The sequence below is a fragment of the Homarus americanus genome, unplaced genomic scaffold (assembly GCF_018991925.1).
Source record: "Homarus americanus isolate GMGI-L3 unplaced genomic scaffold, GMGI_Hamer_2.0 scaffold30535, whole genome shotgun sequence".
NCBI lineage: Eukaryota > Metazoa > Arthropoda > Malacostraca > Decapoda > Nephropidae > Homarus > Homarus americanus.
In genome coordinates, this window is record NW_024732440.1 from 4,845,142 (window position 1) to 4,866,089 (window position 20,948).

The 20,948-nt window shown below is 37.4% G+C and overlaps 1 protein-coding gene across 1 annotated transcript in view; it reads left to right on the forward strand.

Annotated features, from left to right (window-relative positions):
- LOC121868776 overlaps positions 1 to 20,948 on the forward strand; it is a gene marked incomplete at its 5' end in the record, with an annotated part of 194,826 nt that overhangs the window by 122,734 nt on the left and 51,144 nt on the right. Inside the window, 3 exon segments of the mRNA XM_042369670.1 lie at positions 3,965 to 4,175; positions 10,746 to 10,929; positions 20,679 to 20,751. Coding sequence (XP_042225604.1) covers positions 3,965 to 4,175; positions 10,746 to 10,929; positions 20,679 to 20,751 — 468 coding nt within the window.

Sequence of the window (20,948 nt, forward strand, 5' to 3'; positions counted from 1 at the left end):
TAACCGAAAAGTTCGTTAACCGAAACCATTGTTTCAATGGGTTTTTGGGTAATTGGTTCCAGCTCACCGAAAATTTCCTAAATTCAACAAAAATGGTAGAAAAGTTCACTTACTTTGAGGTGTGTAGTAGAAGGCTCCTGGATGATGATGATGGGAATTAGAATGGGGGTGGAGGAAAAGGAAGAAGAAAAGGCATTGGGGTGGAAGAGAAGTCACCCCATGGCACCATTTCATCCATAAAATTTTAGTTCTCTTGGTGTATTTCAAGATTATTTTCTTTAAATCAACACTGCACTGCATTATATATTGTCAATATGTAAAATATATTTCAAAATGACCAATAATTTGCTTGGAAACAGAAAAAAGCGTTTAGTTGAAGAGAGTCTCAAGCAAGATGTTGCCTCCACTGAAAACAGAGAGAGACTAACACCTGTCTGGTGTGTTAACAGGCTGGATGGCATGCCAGAAACTAGTTTCTTTACCTTCAATTATGTTCAATAATTGTTAAAATGACTAAAAAAGTTAATATTAAACTTTTAAAATTATTGAATAGTATAAACTTCTTGATATTTACTAAAATAGTAAGGAATTTAAGCCCTAGAACCGATTAATGTATTGGCGGACTGATACTAAAGCTGGTTGCCCGGTCAGTGCAAGCGAAAACATGTTGAGGTCGGTTCGTAAGAAATTCGTTAACCAAATTGAAGATCCTTATAGAAGGCAGTTCGTTAACAGAAATTTCGTTAACCGAGGCGTTCGTTAAACGAGGGGTCACTGTACTGTATTTATGCTGGTAAAACTACATATCATGGTGGTGTTACTAAAAAAAATTTGGTTGCTCTTATATAGGTGCTTACAATAACAGATTGTACTGTACAGGAGTATAGCATCTCTACAGTGATCCCCAATTTTTAGAAATTTGTTGTACAGAAATTCACTATAACACAAATGACTAATTTATGACTAATATTTGATAAACAGAAAGCAAAACTCTTTACAATAGGAATTTTAAAAAAAATCTTAATTTATTTTAGAAGAAAATAAAAATATACTTACAGTAATTACAATTTTCCTCCTCCCTCCCTCCCTCCAAAAGTAAACAAAAAGTGTTATAATATATAGTAATAATGAAATATCATAAAATACTATAATACATATTTTATGTACACAAAATAGCTCTTTCTGCCCCCAAGCTGTCCTCTAGGATCTTGGTGTATGTAATGCCGAGAGTGAACCACACTATTCAAAAAGCCACTCAGCTGACCCAGAGTCATGTGGCTGCCGCACTGCACTGTGTGTATTCTGTGACATCACATACGCTCACCCATGCTCTTTGTTTTCTTATTTTCTAGTTTTATATTATATTTACTTTATTTCTAAGTCTCATTATTGTTTAAATAATTTTTTCCACAAGTTTTATAAGTAATCTCCCTGTTAGCCAGACTCCTCGATCCCTGGAACTCTACAATAGTTGGAATAGAAATCGAACATTTTCAATCAACTGACAGTCCCTAGCATATCTCGGGGACCAGACGGGGTGACAGTATTCCAGACGGGGAAGCACTTCACTCTTGAAGATCGTTATGAGGGACGGACCATCTAGATCTGAATGACCTTCTTATAAGACCTAATAATTTCGTTAACTGATTCACCTTCTTCTCGTAAAACCCCGAGAACTTCAGCTCATTGTCAACATATACACCAAGGTCCTTTTCTCATTCAATCTCAATTAATGCAGTTTCTTCATCTCATTGGAACATGATACGCCTCCTTACTGTTGATACGTCTAAGGAGCAGTCTCTTACACTTTGTGACATTGAATCTTAGCAGACATTTCAGCGACCATTTTTGAAGCTCGCAGAGATCCTTCTGCAGCTCTTCACAGTCTGCTTGGTTCTTAATTTCTCAATATAACTTGGCGTCATCCGCAAACATTTATTATAGAGGAATGTACAGCGTCAGGCATATCATTTATGAAGCAAACAAACAACAGCGGGCCCAATACACTGCCCTGTGGTGCACATGATGATTTCGTTCCATTATTCACCACACGCTGCTTGTGGTCATGGAGAAAGTCTCCAATCATGGCATCTCTTATGATGCTCTCAAGTACTTTATATACTATGCTGGTTAGGCTCACTGGTCTATAGTTATTCGTGGAGTCACGTTCGCTTTTCTTGAAGGTAGGATTCGCATAGCCATTTTCCAATCACTGGGGACCTTTTGCTCATCCAGGCATTTACAGAACAGGATCTTCAGGGGCTCAGCAAGCTCGTTGCACAATTCTCTTAGCACTCTGGGGTGTACCGTGTCAGGGCTAGGACTCTTTTCAACCTTTAGCTTTGACATTTTATTTCTTATAACCTCTTCTGTGAACACAATGTGAGTCAGTGCTGTGTCGAACCATCTGTCCCCAAACGCAGGAAGATTAATCGCATCCTCTCTTGTGAACACTGAGGAAAAGAAACTGCTCAATGCCTCAGCTTTGTCCTGGTCAGAATCTGCGTAACTACCATCTTGAAGCCTCAGGTTCGATACTCCTACTCACGTTTTTAATTTTGACTTTGCATAACGGTAAAATGCCTTTGGGTTTGACTTGACCTCGCTTGCAACCAGCTTCTGGAACTCCATTTCAGCCCTTCTACACTCTGACTTTGCTTGGTTCCTGGCTCTTCCATAAATCCTCCTGTCCTGCTCATCGTTTGACCTAACCCACGCCTTCAATGTCTGGGTTCTCTTCTTAACTTTGTCTAACGCAGCATGGTTCATGTGTAGGGGTCTCCTTGTATTCCTAGAGGCACTGGGTTTGGTCTTGGGTATATATTTATCGATCAAATGGGTCACTTTACTAGCTATGATATTCAGTGTAGTGTCTGCGTTCTTATGCTTTAGTGAGTCAGCCAGTGGATACCCCTTATCTCCTCCCTCATCCCGTCGTAATTTACATTGTAATATTTACACCTTGGCCTGGTTTTGTCGTGAACTAAATAACAGTTAAATCTGAATTACAAAATTGCCTTGTGGCTGGTGCCAGCTAGGATTAGATGTTCCAGCTTGGCCACCATACCCTCCTCATTCATTATGATGAGGTTCAGTGTAGCGGGGTTATTTAAGTCATTTGGCGTGAACTCGTTTCTTCAGTCGATGTCGCCATAGTTAAAGTCCCCCATGATAAGGAGCTGGTTAGGGTTGACCATCACTGCATTGTCTACTAAGGCTCTTAAGTTCCTTTGGTTCAGTAAGCTACAGTTTGGGGATCTGCAGATATACCCGACAATAAGTAAGTCTCCTCCCTTTAATTTAATTTTACACTACTTAGATTCCTCAAAAACATCCTCTCCCTGTACCCTCACCTCTCGGAATTTCCCAGAATGATGCATTATTTCATCTCATAGCCTGGAAAAAATCCCCCATCCCCGGAATTTCCCAGGAACCGGAAAATTTTTCTTTGAATTTTCTAGAAAATTTCAATACCGGCTATAAGAGAGTTCCGGTTAAGAGGGATTCTGGCGAACAAAGATATTACTCGCAAGTTCATTACAGTATTTACAGCCTCCTGTTGCCAGTAAAGATTCTTTAAAATTCTAATATCTCCTTTATGAATACCTATTTTTCAAGATCTCTCTAAGTTTATTGTGCTTTACCTTATCAAAAGTCTTATACTGTATTGTATTGGGATGTTATTTTTACTGTACATGAAAACAGTGCTGTAATGGTGTTCCTGACAGAAGTGTTATCCTCATTAATTTACACAGCTGTTTCCTACAGTAATGGTTTCACTAATTTGGTGAAAGAACAATCTTTAAATAAGTTCAATAGTGAACTGCATAGAAACTAAAGATTTAAAGACAATTTTATAAGACTGGAGAAAATATTTATAGAAAATTATTTATACACTAGATTTGTGTATTTTATTATTTGTGTACTATGTATTATCTCAGTTATTTCTGGCTGCTGTTTCCAGATCACTTGGAAGCATAATGGAAATCTTGTGTTCCTTGGTACGCTGGATGTTGGTGGCATTGCTGATTTATCGCTGTCATCCGATGGTGCCTTAGTACTAGCTGAGGGTCCTAATAAAAATATTCGAGATAATGACACCTATATCTGTTATATTGAAACAGATGTCACTGATGTTGCAGTTGCAACATATCATATCAGTTTAAGTGGAGAAGGTAAGTCATAGTAAAGTGGATCATATTATTAATGCTATTCAATTTGTATATCACAGACAACATATCTAGATCATCATGCAAAAATCCATTTTCTTTAGTAATAATTATCTCAGGAGTCTGTAGAAGAGTGTGAACAACATCCCAATACTCCGGGTTATCATCAATAATGTACAGAAGGTTTTATTCAAGCTCACATCGTGTAAGTTTTATCTTACATATTTTAAAGTATCAGAAACATTTATATTTCATAAAGAACCTTCAGTACTGTATTTCACTAAATACTCATAATACTTTTTAAGAAGAAAATTCTGTATAAAAATCAAAAGTTTCCCTTGTTGCTTTTTCAAATCAGTTCATCTCTTTTATTGAAAATATTGTACCCTGTGCAATTATTTTGCTCGGGAGCTATATAAAAACAAATAATAGCTATAATTTTTAAATTTGAGTTGACACAACTCTTTTCAGCTTGTGGATCATATGTCTGCCAGTACAGTGTAAGAGCTTCAGCCCAAATAAACAAGCTGCTGCTAAACTTCAGTCTTTTAATTTAAATTTTCTTTTATTATATTGTTATTTTATGATTATTAGTACTTTTTACTTTTACTTTTATCCCCTTCGCCACTGATCGGCTTGTTAGCCGCTTGGGCGATCGGTCACGTCTCTGATTACTTTTCCTTTTCATTTACCTTCTTTACCAAAAGATCGGCTCGCTAGCCGCCCGGGTGATCGGTCACGTCTCTGTCACGCACTGTTGGCAAATAAGGCAATTTGTTGAATGTACTGTAATGAAATAATGGTATAATTATGTCTGGGGCCAACTGAACAACCGCATGGTGAATAAACATGCTGTAATTGTGAAGTTTGTCTGAAAATGCTAGTATTATAACAGTCCTGTTACTTGGGACTTGCCAGTTGATGGAATACAGGCTAAGAGAATGTCAGCCTGTAGGTGAAAAATATTTAAATTATTTATAAAAATAAATATCAGTGCACTGCTTACTATTTTCAGTAATCATAATCTCTTCTACACATTCTGGAAATTATTCTTACACAGAAATGGATTTTTTCATACAGGGAACATGTGAAGATTGATACTAATATCCACAATTCCTCATATGAAAAGGTGTAGTGGATGGCATATAATAATCAAAGAATGTAAAAAAATACAGTAGGCTCATGATATTTGCAGCTTTTGCATGTGTGTATTTTGTATATTCATGAGTTAGTGTGAGAGGTTTGAATAATATACCAGGTTCTTTGGAGACTTTACTTTTGCAGCGTAGGACAGTGACTGGTAACCCGGCGCTGCCACAGACAAACTCCCGCCTTCACACATGGGAAAACATATCGTACGATGATACTCCATCTTACAATCTCACATCTCCCCAACAAGTTAAAAGGAAATGACAAGGCACATTTGAACTAACGAAAGGAAAACAATGCAGTGATAAAAAACAATAATGCAAGAAAAAACAAACAATGGCATGTTCGTAAGCTCGGAGAGAGCAAATAAGACAAAACAAAGAACAGAAAGAAAAAAACTCAAAATTAATTTTACACCACCTAGTCAGCCAACCAACCCGGGGGCCTGCGGCCTCTCCCGGGCCTGGCCATGCCCAACTCGGAACGGGCTGGGGGGGGCGAGCGAGGGCGCGGGTACGGACGGTACCGCAGAAGGGGGGCCAGGAGGCATAGCATGGTGCACCACAGGAGTGGTAGGCACCTCATCGCAGATGGCGTCTGTTGCGGATGGACACCCTGCCACTGCCAGTCAACCTGACTGCATACTGTTTGTGAGGGAGAGCTTCCACCACTGTGCTCGTCCTGTCCCAGAGCTTGGTGGCGGCGTTCTGCCCACCCACCTGCGCCCCCACAGCTAGGGGAGCCAGCTGGCAGGACACCTCCCCCTGCGACTGAAGGATCCCATCCTGGGCTTCGGCCAAGCACACCTCCCTCATACGAAGTGGCCGCTGCCAGTGCTGGTCCACCTTATAGTGCTGTCTGGCCACGGGAACGCCGTCACGGAGCTGGCAGCCGGTGGCAAGTTGGGCGGGCGACTTGTTCACCCCCCCGCAGAGGCGTGTTCAGGTACTGCAGGAGGGCCTGGGATGTCCTATCTCAGTCCAGGCTACCCCCGGGCCCAGTGTTATCCCTGAGGAGCCTCTTGGCGGCCTTGGCCCCAGCCTCTGCCCTGCCATTGGACTGGGAAGTGGGCCGACGACGCACCTCGACCCCCCAGGACTTGAGGAAATCCATCGTCTCACCGCTGGCAAGGTTGGTACTCCCATCCGTGGAGATCTCATCAGGTGCCCCCCACCTCATGAAGTAACCCCACAGACGGACAATGATCTTGCCAGAGGTGGCCTCGTTGAGGAAGTGGGCAATCTCCAGCCAACCTGTGAGTCGGTCATCATATGCTAGGTACTTGTGACCCTGTAGGTGGAACAAGTCAGCCACCACCTGTTGAAAGGGGTAGTCTGGCACGGGGGTCAAGACCAACGGTTCCGGAGGCTGGGAAGGGACGTGTGTCTCGCAAGCAGCACACCCAGACCAACGATACTGCAGGTCACCCTCCATGTCAGGCCAATAGACAGACTGCCATGCCCGTCTGAGCATAGAGTCGAGGCCCTGGTGCCCCACGTGCAGGTTAACTGTGACCCGGTGGAGGAAAGAGTCGGGGATGACAAGGCGCACACAGACCTGGTCAGAGGTGTAGGTGACCAAACCCCTGACCACAACCAACCTGTCCCTCACCAAGAAGTACGGGCACAGACAGGCCACCTCCTGTGACTTGTGGGGGCTCCAGTCGGCCGCCAGCACCCTCGACACTAGAATCTGGTACACTGGGCCGTCTGCACACAGTGTCTTTGTCTATAGTGATGCATCCATCCTGATCCAGTGCTGCGATTGTGACCGCACACACTGCAGCGCACAGGTCCTCCTCTTGGTCCATGTCCTCTGTGTCGGGCGCTGGCATCCTACTCACTGTGCCATGTGAGAGGTTTGAATAATATACCAGGCTCTTTGGAAACTTTACTCTTGCAGCGTCAGACAGTGACTGGTAACCTGGCACTGCCACAGACAAACTCCCACCTTCACACATGGGAAAACATATTGTACAATGATACTCTATCCTACAATCTCATAGTTAGTAAATGTATATGAACTCCTCATTCATGACCCCTGACCTCTAGTACAGTACAGTACAGTACTGTATTTTCAAATTTTCACGGGGGGTGAAATCCATGCATCTTGGGGGCAAAATTTTTATCTTAAAATTTAAAATAATATTAGTCCATAAAACATCATTTATTAAAATAGTGCATTGAGGTAAAACCTTCACTTCCCATTACTGTACCTCTTTCAGATTCAGGTATACCATACAGTATGTCGGTCATGCATTCTGGAAGAGTGTGACATTAAGTGAAACATATAGTAAATAAATGGTTACCGTAAACCTAATGATATAAATAGGGGTTACCCGTATATACTCGTGTATAGTTTGAGTTTTTAAGACCAATTTTTTTTAAAATTCGAGGTCGACCTATCTGTATACATGGGTAATAGTTTCGTTAGGTTGAATCTATGCATGATGGGAAGGGCTAGGAGCAACTTTTAGCTTTAGACATGAAAAATATTTACCAGTTACTGCCAGTAAACAATGGAAACGTAAAATATGTACCAATTAGTAATGAAAAGCTGTGCAGTGCCTTCAGCAGATGAAGCTCACCAACTTACAATAGGCTAACTTACCTTACAACATGCTTTCAGTAGTCTATGTTGAAGTTCTTAGCACAGGCTAACTTATTATATCATATACGGTATCACAGTACCCATACATCTACAAAAAATACTAGTAATAAAAACCTTTTTGATGTTTCACACTTAATATAATAATCCACATCAACCTCATATTGTTTACAATGATGAACTACGCACCACCAGCTGTTGAGTGTTGGCACAGTTGCCAACACTCTTCTGTATTTTTAAAAGTACCGTAACTTTGTATTATATACAAACTTGTCATATTCCTGGAAAATAAGAAGCAAGACAATAAGAATATAAACACAATTTCAGCGTACGGTAATATTAAAGGCTGCTTAGGAAGGGCCGATGCAAAGGTAAAGCCTCCGCGACCAGGGCTCTGCCGTATCAGCTGGACGGTACGTGTTTTTCGAATTGTTTTCAGTCAAAAAACTGTTACATCACAAATATATTTTACCTTAACTGTGCCTGAATAAATATATTTTCAGAAATAAATAATAGTTTTGCTGAAACGTGATGTATTTCAATGTAAAATAGGATAAAATACATGACGAAAACAAAAGACTTTGCCTAACCTACCGATGTTCAAGAGATGTTACTCGTTTTTTTAATAGTTTTTGGTTAAAATACTGTTATATTACAATGATATTCTATTCATACTGTGCTTGATATAATACATTCACGGAAATGTAATATTTTTGCTGAAATGACATACGTATTACAGTGGAAAGTGGGATAAAATCATGACGAAAACAATCGACTTTCGCTTTCTTTCGTTGTTCAAAAGATGTTACTGTAATCGCTTTTTGAATGGTTTTCAGTTAAAAAACTGTTGTATTACAATAATATTCTATCCTAATTGACTTGAATAAATACTTGAATGGAATTATAAAATAATTTTGCTGAAACTACCTGCGTTTCAGTGTAAAGTGCCGTAATAATAAATGGAAAACAATTTGCCTTGGGCACTCGGTGTTTCAGGCACAGCGACCCTCAGTTTATAGGACATAGAGTGCTTTATTATTGTTCCATTACCCTCAAAAACTTGGGTCGACCTATACACGAGGCATATCATAAATTTATGATTTCTTGGTAAAAATCAAGGGTCGACCTATACACGAGGTAGAATTATGGATGAGTATATACGGTATATTCCAGGAGGACATTTTTGCTAAAAAGTTAAAGAAATATTTAGATATAAAGGATATATAAATGAGATGACATTTATTTGAGTTCAGTAACACTCTTGGGTTTAGGGAGGTGCTCTCCAGAGAGATGCTCAGAGTCGGGCTAGTCACTAACCTCACTGCACTTGACTGCACCACGTGAGAGATAATTGTACATAATGAGTCATAGAAAGCTTGATATTTGAGATAAGAAGGTGCAGTTTGTTGCTTTAGCATTGCAAATAAATTATCTACAAACAGTTTTATATGATTAATCACAATAAAATAATTATTTATATACATAAATGCAAGTACAATAGAACACAAAATTGTTGTTTATGCTTAATGTGCAAGTTTATTACCCAAGATAGTTTGGTTATACGTAATCTGTAAATGGCTGAGTATTCTTGTTCTTGAGAAATTTGTTCTGCAAGATGTCACAAGATACTATTGCCATATTCAAAGGCAATTTGAACCTTTTTGTGAAATTAAGAGATTACTCAAATTGGAAAGTCTTGAGAAAGATAACATTTAATTTGTTGCTGATATACAGTAGAAGTCCAAAAATCTGGACTGCTTGGGGATTGGGTCGGTCCGGATTTTTCGGATTTTCCGGATTCTCAGGCAGTACTTTTAAAATTCAAATTTAAGGAGGAATAAAGAAGAGGTGAACAGGTACATTTTGATAGTTTATTCATTAGCAAATATAGCATGCTTCATTTATCAAAACGAGCAGTTTTAAAGAAAAAGCTGTGAATTCTAGAATTTTATTCTTTCCCTTTTTTATATCATAAATTGTAGACTTTCCAAAGTCGTATGTTTCCATTAGAACAGTATTGCTCACACCATGTTCTGGTTTCTTAATTATTTCAAGTTTGTCACTCAATTTCAACGTGTTCTTCCTTCTCTTCACACAACGAAGTTTCCTACTTTAGGAGCCATTATTATGGGCTTGTAGAGTACTCTGTAAATGGAAAGAGTAAGACTCAAAATTACATATGTTGTCACAGTTTGATTGCTCATTTTAAAGTGGCAACCACGTGGTCGCTTGTTGTCGCTGTGCAGCTGTGGCGCTCACGCATGCGAACATACACACAAAAGCTCGCTTAAAAAAAAAAAAGGGTTTGAGTTTTCAAAAAGTCCGGATTCTCGGGTGGTCCGGATTTCTGGCATCCGGATTTTTTAACTTTTACTGTATTTGCATTTGAAGAGGTTCCTCATACATTTGAACACATTTATTTAGGATGAAGAAAATGAATACAGAACCAGGATTTTTCTTCTTTTCCATTAACTCTCACAACTCTTTACAGTGTTTGTAAAATCACTAAGTATATTGTATGATTGTTGATAAAATCATGTTCCAGGGGAGAACAGTATTAGGGTAAATATATTTTAAAATTAGTTTGTGGCTGAAAAGTGTTTGTAAATATGGCCACCATCACAAAATGAATTACCTGAGGAAGCAAGACAGCTTGGTAATTTTTTAAGATTCAGCTTTAGTAGTAAGACTATATCACTTTAATATAAGCCAAGAACCTAAAAATATATAAATGCCTTGCTCCATTTATGCACCATTGTTTTATGAATATTAAAAAAAAAGCAATGACTGCAAATGTTTAATGATTTATTATCTTACCAGACACCTTCATCAAGACATCAATACATAACACAGAAGAGACTCCAGATATTGAACTTCTATCCATACCATTGCCAGAACTTCAATTCTTGGAATTAAAAGAGGAAGAGGTTGCAATTTTAACAAATACAGAAAGAGTTGGAAAGAGAATTCTAGAAGTACTTGAGAAGGGAGGACTTAATGTCAAGTAAGTCATACTCTTTTGTGTGTGTGATATTCAATTTAGAAGACAATTATCTAAGTTGTTGGTTTCACGATGCAACAGGTTGCATACTTAAATGCACACTTTATATCTTTTGTACTATAAGTAAACAAGGCATCTTATGTTTGTTTTCTTTGTAATCAGCTTGAATATACAGTACAGTATACAGGGGGGTCCCAAATATACACAAAATGATGTTAAGCAGGGAATTTTCTCCCATGAGAATACATGTACCGTATTTTGCGGCATAGAAGACGCACTTTTTATTACAAAAATATACCTTGAAAATTACCGTGCATCTTCCACGACGCTAGTTGATGGGTTGTAGCTGAGGTTTTCTTAGGGTCAACTGAAATCTGCCCCTTACAAAGACTGTTACCTCATTACTTAGCAATTACAAGTATTCTCTATACTATAAAACAATTGATTTAACTAATACAGTTGTACCCCACTTAACGCGGTCAATTGAACCCAGAGGGTCCCGCGTTAAGTGAAATCCGCGTTAAGTGAACAACAGAACATATGGGATTAATTCCAATAGAAACCGGCCTGACCCCCAAACTCCACTTTTTGAAGGCACATACCTATGTTGTAGTAAAAATAACATCTTAATTTTATGATGGTACATGCACACAATTAATACTTAAGAGAAATACAGTCGCCAAGTTAATGTCCATTCAAATAATGGACTCAACTCCCTCCCTCTCTCACACTACACTCGCTGGCTCTTCCCTCTCAGAGAAATTTTTGGGGGAAAACCACTAAATTTTAATAAATAATACCTCAAACTAAAGTTAGGATAATACAATTGACATTGCTGGATTCCTTGTAAGACCAGGAATATTTTGAATATAAATGTCATATATTTTGCACAAAAGATAACATAGTTACCTAGAGAAAAATTTTTATCTAAAATTTGTATGTTTAATGAAAAATATATGATGTTTATATTCAAAATGATCACCAAATTATAAGAATTCCAGCAATGTAAATTATATTCTGACCGGGTAATTTGTATGAATTTTATGAGCTAAAACAAATATCTTCAGTTAATAAAAAAAAAAATAATCTTCACAACACTATCTGTCAATCAAAGTACCCCACCTTGCCTCCCCCCCTCTTCCAACCGCGCGGTCAGTCCCAACCCTCCCCCCCACCCCCCACCAATCCTCCCTTCCAGGGTTTTTAACATTTAGTATTAAATAATACCTCAGATTAAAGTTAGGATAATATAATTGACATTGCTGGATTCCTTGTAAGACCAGGAATATTTTGAATATAAATGTCATATATTTTGCACAAAAGATAACATAGTTAATTTGAGAAAAAATTTTATCTAAAATTTGTATGTCTAATGCAAAAATATGATGTTTATATTCAAAATGATCATCAAATTATAAGAATTCCAGCAATGTAAATTATATTCAGACCGGATAATTTGTATGAATTTTATGAGCTAAAACAAATATCTTCAGTTAATAAAAAAAAAAATAATTCTTCACAGGGTAACAGATGGTCGGTCGGTCCCTCCCTCCCCCCCACCCCCACCAACCGTCCCAAGGAGATGTGTGGGATAACCACTAAATTTTAATAAATAATACCTCAAACTAAAGTTAGGATAATATAATTGACATTGCTGGATTCCTTGTAAGACCAGGAATATTTGAATATAAATGTCATATATATTGCACAAAAGATAACATAGTTAATTTGAGAAAAATTTTTATCTAAAATTTGTATGTCTAATGCAAAAATATGATGTTATATTCAAAATGATCACCAAATTATAAGAATTCCAGCAATGTAAATTATATTCTGGCCGGGTAATTTGTATGAATTTTATGAGCTAAAACAGGCAGTCAGGCAGGGTGGGGCAAATCTAAAAATAGCGTCTCGAGCCGGACACTCACCGCGTATATGTGGAAAAAATCCGTGTTAAGTGAAAGTTCAGCTCTGGCGAGGCACCGCGTATATGATAAAACGCGTTAAGTGAAACCGTGTTAGGCGGGGTAATACTGTATTGTTGATATACTGCAAAAAATACAATTATTTACTTACTCAGTTAGAAAAAATAAATGGCTGCAGCTACGCAACCCTTGCTATTGTGCGGTTTGTTTACTAATGGCAGTGGTGCGGCAGCGCCATCTATTGAGGAATTGCATCATTGTTATATCTACAAAATCAAGGAAATAATGTAAACACTACAGCCTGCTAGAAAAGGGGGGGAACCAGGTGTAGAATATGAGTGCTGTATTAAAGATTTTCATTTCTTATACAGATTTTTTATTAAAAATTGATGAAAATGACAACTGATAAGCAATTCTAAGTGACGATATTCAAAGAGGTGTGTGTACTTGTGCGAAAAGGGCTGTATATCAAGCAACTGTTTCACTGGTGTCGGTTAGTAAGTATAAAAAGTTTTATTCCTAGAATTGCATTTCCAAAATCAGGGTGCGTCTTCCACGATGCAGCGTCTTCTACGCCGCAAAATACGGTAAATACTGAAAGATAAGGACCGTAAGAATGTTTAGGTCGCCAATGCAACACAAAGCGGGACAATTCCTCCCATAAGAAATAATGTAATATGGTAGGAATAGGGACTGTATTTTTATGTTTTGTACTTATGAAATAGAAAAAGTATTTGTGACATGAAGCGCTCCGCGTCAGAAGGGGGGGGGGGTGAAACGCCAAATTCAAAAAGCTGAGAAAAACTCGTTTAAAGTTTTTTGAAGTTCAAACAACCATAACTTTTTTGTTTTTTAAGCTAGAGGGTTAATTTTTTTTATCGTGCAGCTCAATCCCTCTCCTAGCGAACTGTGAAAACTAAAAGTTAGTACAGCTCCTCCCCGACTTATGACGGGGTTAAGGACCCAAACCCGGGTCGTAAGTTGAAAATGCGAAAATAATACATAGAAAATCTAAAATGGGTGTATCTTTTTCTTCTCAGCACCACAAAACTTTCACTTTTAAGCTTGCCAGTACAGTCGGGGAGGAGCTGCACTGTGTATAGTTATTATTTTATCGCAAGTTGAATGAGAATAACTACCCATGATGTACAGTTGTTTGAGCTTCAAACCAACAATGATCACGTTTTTCTGCAAAATTTTATTATTATTGTGGGCTAATACTGTATAACAAGCTAATGATCACCAAAAACAGCACTCGTCTTGCACCCATAAACCCCCTAAAAAATAATTAATAATAAGCAACTCATTTGCCTATCGGTATTTATCTTTCCGTTCCTATTATTAGCAAAGATTTATAATATTGTTAAGTTTAATAGTGTGTAATAATAAGGAAACACCACTACACTCATCTCCCACCATTAACCCCCCCCCCCTTCCAGCGTAATTAACATACGAATACAAAGGCGGAGAAAGTTTGCATAATCTTGGGCAAAAACAGTATTTTGACAAAAGTATTGTATTACAATCTTACTTTGTTAAGTTCCTTCGTTTTATTATCCCTGAAGATCATAGCAACTTGAAGTTACGTAAATCCTGAGGAGTGAGTATAACTTTAATGGCCTCGTCATAATCAATCACTTACTGATCAAAGTCTTTCTCTGCCCTCTCTAAAAATCGCCACACAGATTCTTCATACACTAAATCACTGATTATTGATGCCGGCAACATTTCAGTTTCATTATAAGACTGAGGTATGGGCTCACTTTCACTAGCATTCGTTGGGTCTGGCTCACTTTCATCACTATCAAGGTCAATGCATGTCTCTTCATTGTCCACTTCTACCTCCTCACAGTCTGTGTGTACTTTTGCTGCCCCCCTCCTAAAAAAACCCTGGCTCCCCATGTCCTTATTTACTGTATATACCTGTGTGTAGTTCGAGTTTTTAAGACCAAATTATTTGGCAAAAAATTGGGGGTCGACTTCTAAACGGGTATTAGTTTCGTTAGGTTGAAAAATATTTACCAGTAACTACCAGTAAACAATGGAAACAACGCACCAACGCACCACCAGCTGTGAGTGTCGGTACAGTTGCCAGGGCAGATCTCTTGCGTCATCATAGCAAGCCCAAAGTAGCCAAATGCATGGTAAGGTATGCACACGACGATGTAAAACATAAAGTATTAAATTTTTAAAGTTTATTTATAGATACTGTACATAAATTTTTGTTCATTACATTTGAAACATCAATCTTTGTTAATTAAATTTGAAACAAAAGAAAACTACGATACCGTATTTTCATTAAAATATTACATCACAAGTATATTTTACCTTAACTGTGACTGAATGAATATATTCTCAGAAATAAATAAGGAAATGTAATATTTTGGCTGAAATGACGTACATATTACAGTGGAAAGTGGGATAAAATCATGACGAAAACAATGAATTTCTCTTTCTTTCGTTCAAAAGATTTTACCATAATCGCTTTTTGAATGGTTTTCAGTTAAAAAACTGTTGTACTGTATTACAATAATATTCTATCCTATCATTAGCCTCATAATCCCACAACTGAAAACCATTTGAAAAGCGATTACGGTAACATCTTTTGAACGAAAGAAAGCGAAAGTCATTGCTTTCGTCACAATTTTATCCACTTTCCACTGTAATACGTATGTCATTTCAGCAAAAATATTACATTTCCATATTCTCAGAAATAAATAGTAGTTTTGTTGAAACGTAATGTACTGTATTTAATCTTAAAATGCAAAAAGAGCTATAAAAACAATTACCGTAATACTGTACACCCGTAATGTACTGGCTGGCATCTCCACTCGTCCCTGCTCCCACCTCCAGCGTCACCACTCTTCCCCGCTCTATCCCTCTGCCTCCTCCACATTGTCACTACTGTTGTATTACAATAATATTCTATCCTAATTCACTTGCATAAATACTACAATACCATATTTCTGAATATTTTCATTAAAATCCATCAAAATCATTTTTCTTGTCATCGTCTTCAGCACCAAACAGCTCCTCCCAGTCTTCTCCTTGAACAGGGCTAGAGGGTACGTGTTTTTCGAATCGATTTCAGTTAAAAAACTATGACATCACATGTATATTTTACCTAAACTGTGCCTGAATGAATATATTCTCAGAAATAAATATTAGTTTTGCTGAAACGTGATGTATTTCAATGTTAAATAGGATAAAATTCATGTCGAAAACAAAAGACTTTACCTAACCTTCCGATGTTCAAGAGATGTTACTCGCTTTTTTAATAGTTTTCGGTTAAAATACTGTTATATTACAAGATATATTCAATTCATACTGTGCTTGATATACTACACTCATGGAAATGTAATATTTTTGCTGAAATGACGTGCGTATTACAGTGGAAAGTGGGATAAAATCGTGACGAAAACAATGACTTCGCTTTCTTTCGTTCAAAAGATGTTACCGTAATCGCTTTTCTAATGGTTTTCAGTTAAAATACTGTTGCATCACAAGTGAATTAGGATAGAATATTATTGTAATACAACAGTTTTTTAACTGAAAACCATTCGAAAAGCGATTACGGTAACATCTTTTGAACGAAAGAAAGAGAAAGTAATTGCTTTCGTCACTTTCCACTGTAATACGTACGTCTTTTCAGCAAAAATATTACATTTCCATATTCTCAGAAATAAATAGTAGTTTTGCTGAAACGTAATGTATTTCAATGTAAATTAGGATAAACTACATGAAAACAAAAGACTTTACCTAACCTTCCGATGTTCAAGATATGTTACTCGTTTTTTTGATAGTTTTCGGTTAAAATACTGTTATATTAGTGATATTATATTCATACTGTTCTTGATATAATACATTCACGGAAATGTAATATTTTTGCAACTACAGTAATGCGCCGGTTAACGTCCGATCGCATATATGTCCGTGGCCCCCCCCCCCCTCAAAAAAAACAAAAAAACAACAAACACGTGACGCCTACTGGACAACCACTCCACGACCACCTGACGGAGACACGATGATCCTCCCCATACTGGTCAGATATTATGTGTTAAAGGAATATGCTTCCTTACTTAGGCTTTTCTAAGCATCTGCCTACAGGTGAAATGTTAACCTACATCTATTAAGGATAAAATCTTTCACCTACAAATTGACAAAAACACTTTTGCTGTAATCAGACATATCTAGTTGCCTCAACAATTGCAAGTTGCAATTGGAGTTGCAATTTCAAAATCTGTGGCATTACTAAAAATAGTAAAGTTTCTGATGCACTCTAAGATTAAGAGAGAAAACGGAGGACACAGGCGTCCTGATGTGAGAGAAAACGGACTCGTATGACGGGGACCAAATAAAAAAAGCATAGCTACATGTTTTGTGGACTACAGTATTAAGCGTACCCTTTTCATCACTTTGTAATAAACTTAGCCATGCCGGAACCCGGGATGCTCACATTCCGCGGTGCGTGTTCCCCTTTACGCGGAGAGCGGCTGGCGAGCTGCGCCATTTTTGGATCCAAACCTCCCGCCATCCGCCATGTTGTGTAAGCGGCGCGGGCACGGTGCGCACAAGGTCGCCCAGTCATCAAAACATTACCGAGTTCTTCACCCGCCACCCACCACAGCCGGCCCAAGTCAGTGATAGTGATAATTATAGAGAGGATATGGACTTATATGGACTTTGAGGGGTTTGACAAAGAGGCCCTGCAAGCCTCTGTGGTGGATAGTGATACAATTGATACAAGTGATACAGGTGAGGGCCAATAGTCTGCCCTCTGCCTCGGAACCAACCCCCATCCCCGTGTGCCCAGCCATCTTTTCTACTAATGTAAGTGTTAAATAGCCTAATATTATTGACATTTCTCTTAATTATTAATTGTATGTGCATACCATCATAAAGTTAAGATAATATTTTTACTACAACATAGTTGTGTGTCGTCAAAAAGTGGAGTTTGGGGGTCGGGCCAGTCTCTATTGGAATTAATCCCATATGTTCTGTTGTTCACTTAACGCGGTACCCTGTGGGTTCAATTGACTGCGTTAAGCGGGGTACAACTGTATATATATATGTATATATATATATATATATATATATATATATATACACTACATATATATATATATATATATATATATATATATATATATATATATATATATATATATATATATATATATATATATATATATGTATATATATATATATATATATATATATATATATATATATATATATATATATATATATATATATATATATATATATATATATATATATATATATATATATATATATATATATATATATATATATATATATGTTTCTTACTCTTGATATTTTGTTTCTTTATTTTTAAATCACTCAGAATTGAGTACGACGATCATCCAGCTATGATACAATGATATGAGTTATTAAGGATGTCGCCTTCGTTGGTGAGCTCTGAGGTGACAAACGAGGCCAATACAGGATTATTATGGTACCAAAGTCATCTCTCTAACACTATGAGAACAAATGCTGTGAACTAAAGTTTAAACATTTTTTGCTAGCCATAAATATATTTGCTCACACCTCAAAAATGCCTTCATTTGACTGCCTGTTGTAATATTTAGATTTTTAGTTTTTTAAAAACTATATTTATTTAACCCAACTTTTACATAAACTATTCATGATTATTTGGGTAAAAAAATTGATGTTTCTAACTTAAAGGCTGATTTTATAGACTCCTGTATCAACATTTATTTAGTTTTTTATTAAAATAATTGAGTCCTCATCATTATATCATGCTGAAATATTGTGTTTAAGGATCTTTTATTTGAATAGTCACATAGAGAATTTATTCAGGATCATTATGGTACCTAATTCTTCTCTAACACTATTAGATCAGATGCTGTGAATAAAAGTTTATACATTTTTGACTAGCCATAAATATTTTCACTCTTGCCCACGGTCTAAATGTAATGAGAGAGTGTTTGTCGGTGGGAGATGAAATGCGTAGTTTAGACTCGTAAAACTTTTCCCAGAACCCAGAAACATTTCATGGATATGGAATAGTGTCTGTCCATGTGAGATGCATAGTTTAGACTAAGCAACTTTTCCTATTACAAAACCAGAAATATTCTGGGGATGTCAGATTTTTTCCGGGTTTGAGAGAGTTGTCTGATTACCCACAAATCTCTCAGTATCGGAAGAGCTCTGCACCAATTATTCAAGCTAATGAGAGATTACTGTACAGTGAGTTCTGCTATAACGCGTGTTTTGATAACGCGAATTTGCTCTAACGCGATTTATGAATTCGGAACAATATTTGTATAACGCGAACGCTTGTTTGCTATAACGCGATTTTTGCTTACTATTTCTCCAATTTTGTGGTATTAACTGTGAATATGGTAAAGAAGAATATCTCCAAAAAGCGTTCTGATGATAGAATTCCCGGTGATTATCGTAAAAGAAAGGATATAACACTTGAAGAGAAGCTCGATGTTATCAACCTCAAAATCACCCTTCTCCCCCATCAAGTTACATTCATATTTTTTCAAGGTAAAGTGTTAAATTTACTGTATGATTTCATTATTAGATATGAATGTAACATTTATTTAGACTGTGCTATCCTTTGTGTTAGGCTAACTACTAAATTTTTTCGATTTCGAGTAATCTGCACCTAACCCTATTTTCTCCATAAGCCCTGTTATTTCTATTACGCGATTTTCTATAACACGATATTTTACAAGAACACAATTATCGCGTTATAGCAGAACTACCTGTATATGGATGACAAGCGGTCCAAGAATGTGTGCAAGTTGATAGGTGACGCGTTAGTCTTGGCACAAGGTTCAACAGAATTCCCCAAACCACTCTTATCTGCCACTGAATTAATACAATTACAATACTGTACTTGATGTGAAAATGTCATATCACATTGCACCTCTAAATCCTTGTTTATTGTTGAAAGTCTTTTTCCTTAAGAGGCTGCTATTTTGCCAAATTAATATCAAACATCTCAAGCACCTTCAAACAATAAAAACCCCAGGGACAACAAAGTTTTTGCATGAATTCTATTTACTGGTTTGTCTAGCACAGTAGAGTATATAATCTTTCTGTGTATTTAAAAGAAAATGAGATCATCCTATAGGTATCGTAGTACTAATCTCTAAGAATATAGATTTATGTGCATCTAACAGGGAAAAAAGATGGGAATCTTGATTACCTCATCTCTTCTAGTCTAGGTGAAAGCATTCTTGAAATCTAATATGGCTAACATTGTAGACTGTTGCTACTCAGCTTTAGGGTAGCAAACCCCAGTTAATTTGGTATCAGCAGTGAAGGAACTTCCCAGTAGACTTTTCCCATGGTTGCTCCCTTGATGGGTCAGCAGAGGGTGTTACTGACAGCAATGGGTCTGATTTTGAAATTTTAAATTTTTTCAAGGTCCAAAGGACTACCACCAAATTATACACATCCCCATACCTATATGGTACTATATCATGCATGTATACTCATCCAAGGGCAGGTGTGCAGGTATGCACATGTATGAAGTCATGGAGTGTGCTGTCATCATCAACAACATTTATCAGTAATTTTCCACATTTGCATGGGTTAGCTATAATTGCCTGATGGCAGCTGTTGGGTAAAACCAGAATGGTATGTCTCCCCTGTTCCTCCACCTACTCATCATTGCAAACCCAGGGTACCAGCCCAGGAAATGCAGTAGAGGCCAATGAATGGTACAGCTCTGGTGACTCAGCTGCCATCAAGCATGTTGAAGCAACTTATTATATATACTGTACTGTATTCAAAAAATAATCTTGTCTTTTTCTTTTCTTACAGGTTGCTAGAGGAAATAGAATGTAGGACCCCAAATGAAACTCGTGATTGGTCAGGAGCTCAAGAAGCACTTGATGTAAGCAAGAAAAAAAAAAATAACCAGTGTACAGTGGTCCCTCGGTTAACGAACACAATTCGTTCCACAAAGTCGTTCGTTAACCGAATCCATTGTTTCAATGGGATACTGTATTGGGTAATTGGCTCCAGCTCAGAAAAGTACATACAAAGTAAAAAAAAAATGCAGTAAAGTACACTTACTTTGAGGTGTATATG